The sequence below is a fragment of the Octopus bimaculoides genome, chromosome 5 (assembly GCF_001194135.2).
Source record: "Octopus bimaculoides isolate UCB-OBI-ISO-001 chromosome 5, ASM119413v2, whole genome shotgun sequence".
NCBI lineage: Eukaryota > Metazoa > Mollusca > Cephalopoda > Octopoda > Octopodidae > Octopus > Octopus bimaculoides.
Window position 1 is genome coordinate 77,963,517 of NC_068985.1, and position 7,137 is coordinate 77,970,653.

The 7,137-nt window shown below is 37.5% G+C and overlaps 1 protein-coding gene across 2 annotated transcripts in view; it reads left to right on the plus strand.

Moving 5' to 3' along the window:
• LOC106883247 (S-crystallin SL11-like) overlaps nucleotides 1-7,137 on the plus strand; it is a 24,055-nt gene that overhangs the window by 6,162 nt on the left and 10,756 nt on the right. For both annotated transcript variants that reach the window (XM_052967802.1, XM_014934214.2), the window contains one exon: nucleotides 4,142-4,257. In XM_052967802.1, coding sequence (XP_052823762.1) covers nucleotides 4,142-4,257 — 116 coding nt within the window. The remainder of the gene's footprint in view (nucleotides 1-4,141; nucleotides 4,258-7,137) is intronic.

Consider the following 7,137-nt stretch of genomic DNA (forward strand, 5'->3'; position numbering starts at 1 on the left):
GTGAGAGTGAGAGAGAGAGAGAAACAGAGAAAGAAAGAAAGAAAGAAAGAAAGAAAGAAAGAAACAGAGAAAGAAAGAAAGAAAGAAAGAAACAGAGAAAGAAAGAAAGAAAGAAAGAAAGAAAGAAAGAAAGAAAGAAAGAAAGAAACAGAGAAAGAAAGAAAGAAAGAAAGAAATAAAGAAAGATAGTGGGTGTGGTTGTGTTGCGTGTTTGTGAAAAGTTTTTTCTCGATATGATAGCCATATTCGGGTCGATGGATTGTGTGGATTAATAGGTTAGTTTGCCTTTTTCTTTTATCGTGTGCAGACAGCATTGAGAGTACTTTGCACTATAAATAACAATATTGGATGGTTGCATCTGCAGTGGGTTATGGTATATGTGCAGGTATACAATAGGGCTGAATTACAGCTTAGCCAATGTAGCGTAAACCAGGAGTCCGGTTCGTCTCGGGTGACGCTTCTATGGAATGGGGTGGATGGGTGAGGTGGAACTTTTAGGTCTACTGTATAAACATGTATAGGCTTAAGGGCCAGGCAAGGAGCTGCAAACTCAATTGCTGGCCCGGACGGCGCATAGTATGCGCCGCTTGGACCAGCACACCACAGTTTTACCGCCTATACGTTCACTAGAAACCCAGTCGCAATATTGGCCAAAACAAAGTGCACATGTACGCACATATTCTAACATGCATTTGCATGTTAGAATATGTGCGTACATAACAAGCAGTGCATACATATATACATACATACATACAAAGAAACACGCGCACACACACACATCCATGAACTACACACTTTTATCATAAGCACTTATAAAACTCTTAATTGACCTGAACTTTAAACTCTACTTCTTCACATATTAATCTTACTGCTTTATCGTTTAACAAGTCCCAACACTCCTAAACCTGATATACATAACGCTATATACGCATTCAAATACATGCCCGTATATATACACACACATACATGTTAATGATATATTCCATCTTAGACACGCGTGCACATTATGCCTGCGCAGATTAGCAAACACTGAAAAGTTACACGGGCCATATTCGGACATACACGCGCGCACCCACCACACACACACGCATACATATACATACATACATACATACATGCATACATACATACATACATACATACATACATACAGGAAACCACTATTAAGTATATTCATGAGTACTATGGAAGGTCCGATTGAATGAAACCACCGAATTGCCTGAAAAAAATAGGCCCATTGCTTGCTAAAATATAATGTACAAACAGTACACAAGCTGCCTCAGCCAATTCCTCCAGAAGCATTATGAATCCAACAACCTAGTGACCGTTGAGCAGGCCGGTGGAAAGAAAGGAGTGTGAGGACGTACCGATAAGCAACACTGTACTGTCTGAGGTAATATATAAAAAAAAAATATATGGTTTAATTCTGGAAAGGCATTCGACTCTATTCCCCACTCATAGCTGCTGAAGTGTCTTCATTTGGCAAAAGCGGGTGCTACCCTAATTGCTGCCATTTGGAGGCTCACAAAGATCTGAGCCACAATTCTCACACTTAGAACAGAGAGTAGAACGATCGTTTCCTATACCATAAATATTTCAAAGAGAATATTCCAGGGAGATAGTCTCTTTGTCCTTCTGTTCATTTTGGCGTTAAACCCATTATCATTACTGTTACAAAAAACAAACGGCTACATTCTATGGTCTGAAACTGCAAGAGATATTAATGTAACCCCTAATTTCTTTATGGATGAGTTTAAGATTTATGCTAAAAATGTTAACAATGGCAAAAACAACTGGAATTAATAACATTTTCAGCTGACATAGGAATGAAATTTGGCCAGCAGAAATGTTCTTATTTGCAAAACCTGTGCATCAATGGTCTCACTGTCTTTCCTGCCCCACATAAAGAATGGTGCAAGTAACTAAGCATTGATGAAAATATCATACCAAGATACTGTGAATAAAGACAGAGTAACCCAAGAATATTATACCAGACCAAGAACGATATGGCAGTCCGAACTCTCCTCTTACATCAAGACAATATGCCACAATGCATTTTCGGTACCAGTGCTGATTCCAACATTTGGGATACTTGACTGGTTTATAGAAGAAATCCACTCCATAGACATTAAAACCCGCAAGATTCTAACATCAGCTGGAAATCTCTAGAAAAATAGTGATATCGACAGGATCTACCTGAAAAGAGATAAAGGAGGAGGGGCTTGAGATCAGTACAAACATCCCTTGAATGTCACATAGCCTCTCTCAGAAACACTTGCTAAACAACAGCAGCAAAAATAAATTCATTAACTTAGTGCTGAAAAATGAAGAAAACAGTATCGTACGTGTTGGAAGTGAGCTTCTTTGGAAGTATTCTCTTCTTGATCACCTCCCGTACAACCCTAAATCAGCTGGACCTGTATATCTCAAAGAAGACCTGGAGGTGAAATGTTCAGTATAGCAAAAAGAAGATAATGCGTAGGTATGTTTCTCGTAGACTTGAAAAAAATAGTAAGATTGTTGACATGAAGCGAGACCTTTCTTGGACTCGTGACTGCTATTTTACATCACACACCAAAGGCTATGCATTTGCAATCCAAGAACAGGAGATTGCTACTAAATATCTAATGAACAAAAGAGACGGTGAAGCCCTTGCAGTTCCAAGATGCAACCGTAAATGTAAATTATGTCCTATTTCTGTGAAAGACATCATACTTGTGATTAACAGCCGCCAAAAAATGTCATCAGGGTACGACTTCCCTAAGCGACATGACGTTGTTCGGAAAAAAGGACTGCCCTGGAAAAATATAGAGAATCCTCCTGTTATAGGATATGTACACAAATATTAGCACAAGGAATACTGGTGGAACATTCCCATCAAAACAGCTGTCAAGTGTAAGCATAACTAACCGCTTATTATTGTTTGGGACAGACAAGAAAAAGTATGTACTGTCATAGAGGTCAACTGTCCTGTTGATGTCAATATCTCAGAAAATCAGAGAAAGAAGATAATTATGGACAACTACTTCGAAACCTCCAGCTTCTATATCCGGATTACAAATTTACATTTAACCAATAATAATTAGAGCAATTGGTTTTGTAAGTAAATGCCTAAATGACAGTCGGGATGAGCTTGAATTTTCAGAAAAAGAAATCAACCAACTGATTCACACATTACAAATGCAATCTGTAAGCGAAACAGTAAAACGAGGCAAGACATTTCTCAGGTTAAAAATGTGACATTGTTTTCGTTATCTAAATTCCAAAGACGGTGCTTTGTGTCTTTGTTAGAAACCAGCTCCTTCAGAGGTAAAATTTAAATGATTAAAAACAGAAGTGACAGATACATACACCAACAACGAAACAGACCTTAAGCCAAAACACTTATTAGCCCAAAACAAACCACACTACGCCAAAATTAAACTTACCATGGTATACACATAAGAACACGTGTGAGCACGCGCACACAGACACAACACACACACACACAAACTATAATATGTGGCGCTGGTCTCTCCTGGCTACCCATTGTATATATATGTACTCAATACGCATGCGTACTCCATATGCATAGGAATTAGTTGCTCCCGCTGATATGAATCCGGCGATGATCGCTGGATCCAGTCCAACTACCTTCATTGGATCTATTTAACGGAAAGAACTTTTCGTAGGGCCTTTTGCTAACAAATAAATATACAGTAGTCCCTCGCCATATCGCGGTTCACCTATCGCGATTCACCTATCGCGATTCACCTATCGCGATTCACCTATCGCGGTCTTTTATTTAAGCTTATGTCGATTCTTCCGTAGTGTTGTTTTGCATTTATGATAAAATAAATATATACAAATTATAAAAACGATTAAAAAATATACAGTACAGTACTGTTTTACTTCGCGGATTTTCACCTATCGCAGGGGGTTTTGGAATGTAACACCTGCGATAGTCGAGGGATTACTGTATTCATTCTACCTTCTCTCCCTTTCTTCTCTTCCCGCTGTGTGTGTATGTATGAGTGTACGTAGGTGTGCATTTATGCATTTTATGTACACTCACACACACACACGCAGGTACACACACACATACACACAAACACACACACACACACACACGCATGATTATATGTTAATTTCTGCCACTCAGGTTTCCACGGCAAGAACAATGTCGATATGGCTAGAATAGAAAGCATCTGTGACTGTCTCAATGATATCTTAGACGATTACCTACAGTTGTACTACGAGAAAAATTTCAGCAAGAAGGTAACTGCTTTCTCGTTTCATTTTCTTCTGTTCAATATTTTAAAACCACTTTTTCGTCCCTCAAAGAAACTCCAGCCAAACAAATTTCATCTGGTAAGTTTTATTTGACGATTTGACATAAATAAATGTTGCTTGGTTTAAGTATGTACGTACGTACATACATACATACATACATACATACATACATACATACATACATACATACATACATACATACATACATACATACGAAGACATTACGCATGTGATTAGCAATTGTCCTAAAATGTTGTCACGGTACTACCTCCCTATGCGGCACGATGTTGTCGCTAAGCCAATTTACAATGCCATCCGCTAAAAAAGACTGTCCGGAAATAAACTTAGAAAATCCCTCTGCTATGGAATACATTCATAAACGCCAACACAAGGAATACTGGTGGAATATTCCCATCAAAACTTCTGTCAAATGTAAACATAACAGGCCGGATATTGTTGATTGGGACAGAAGGGCAAAGGTATGTACGTACCGTCATGGAGGACAGCTGCCCTGCAAATATAAATATCTCTTTGAAAATCAAAGAAAAAGTGAATATTTATGGAAAACTGTTTCGAAATCTCCAGCCTCTATATCCAGACTATGAATTCATATTCATACCAATAATAATTGTGGCGCTAGGTTTTGTTAGTAAATGCTCAAAGGAGAATCTGGATAAACTGTTTTTTTCAGAAAGAGAAATCGACCGGCTAATTCATACATTACAAGTGCAATCTGTGAGTGGAACAGTAAAAATATGCAAGACCTTTCTCAAGTTCCAAATGTGAATTTATTTGTATTAACTACATCCCAAAGAAGGAGTCTTGTATCTTTGTTGGAAACCGGCTCCCTCTTCAGTGGAAAATTTATAATAATTAAAAAATGCAAGAGACATACATACATACATACATACATACATACATACATACATACATACATACGTATCTACAGCTTAGTCAAAAGGAGAAATGTAGAATAAATGATCTTTCTTCAGGGACTCCGTGACTGACGGAGCAAAAGGGGAAATGTTATTTCCAAACCGGGAGCCAAACTCTTTTGCTTGAAACAGAGTAGACTCTGCAAAATTTTCTTCAAGGACCAGATGGTGGTGTTAAAACGAGAGACAGATTCAGTATGCCAGTTAAGAACAGGAACTATCTATTCTGTAGCCTTGCACTGTTTGCATCTCCGAAATTTCTCACAGCATTTTGGTCAATTTTAAGCTATGACAGAAGACACCTGCTCATGGTGCCGTGCAGTGGGATCGGACGTGAAACCAAGTAGTTTTGAATCAAACTTCTTAACATTACTGACGATTTGGTTTTACTCGTATAGTAAGAGTTTGTACTCATGATAGTAAGGTCGTAGGTTCAATTCCTGTACCAGGTGGTGCGTTCTCTTGAGTAGGGTACTTCATTTCCCATTGCTCCAGTTAACTCGGATGAAAATGAGTATAGCCAAATGTTAGTGCATCTCTCTCTCTCACTCCACCTGCAATATTCTGGATGTTCTCCTGTGTCATGAGAGGGGAATTTGAGAACATACCTGTGTCTGTTTTTGACTACATAGACACTAAAATATTGGGCGAAAGTATGGTACATTTCCAAGTCATAATCGTTTGCGAGTGGTGGCTATGCTTGTTATAATCAACTAATATTAAAGTGATATTGTCTTATTGTCTCTCAGTGGGATTTAAACCACTTATTATTCAGTATTTCGTTCATTTTTACCATTTCTCCTCCCGCAAGCCAATAAGCACTATGATTATATCATCTGACCCATTGGTTCGTAAACTGACAAATACAGAACCCCTACAAAAAAAAAAAGAAAAGAAAAATAGTGATTGTTGTTGTATCTCTCCTCTATATTGATAAAACAATATAGAGTTTATATCCATATATTTTTTTCCTTTCACTATGGTGTTGAACCAGTTAAAAATATTTGAAACCATCTTAATTCTACAAAACATTTCTTTTTTTCCGGCCCCTTTTCAATTCTCAATGCATTCCCTTATGAGAAATTACACAATATACACTAGATTTCACTCGTGCTTATGGGGTCACAGAACATATTTTGTTAACTATTTTAAAGAGAACATTAAAGGTTAAGGGGGTTGATACCTCGCTCACTTCGTCGGTGTGATTATCTAGGATAAAGCCAACAGGTTTCCAAATAGTATACATGAATGTAAATTTGTATCACTGTTTATCGTAATTAACAACTTTGAACAAGGACAGCTTTGTAATGAGTGATTCATTGAGATCGATTCCATCTGCAGGAAATATTTCCTCCAATAGGTAGACGTCTTACCAAATGTAAGACGGAAATTTGTCTCACCTCCGTCTTATGCATTAGTTCAACATACTTCGAAGTTCAGTGAATAGGAAACTCTATATCCTTAACTACACGAGACTAATCTTGCCTACGACATGACGCTAGTATATCACAGTTAATTTTACCATAATCTGGCCCTGTTTCCTCATTTAAGTAAAAATAAGCTTTGGTAGAAGTCTTCTGCCAAGACACAATGAAATGCCAGAGGGGTATACAAACTCACGACCGATAATTTATTATTCACTCAACCATTAAGTATCAATACTGAAATATCTACTGAAATATCTACTTTTTTTAGAGACACTTTCAAATTTATCAGAATATTTGGGCTGAAGATTGGAATAGTGAAATTTTCATTCACTTAACCATGAAACGATTCGTATCCAATTAACTAAAGACTTGGTTTGTTTACGCTTTTCCCTCCGGTTTTTTGTTCTATGTGTGCCATAAATATCGCCATCCGTTTTAGAGAAAAATTTGTAGTTTAGAATCAGTAGTTCTTTGACTGCTATTTCTAAATTTTCAGTATGTTG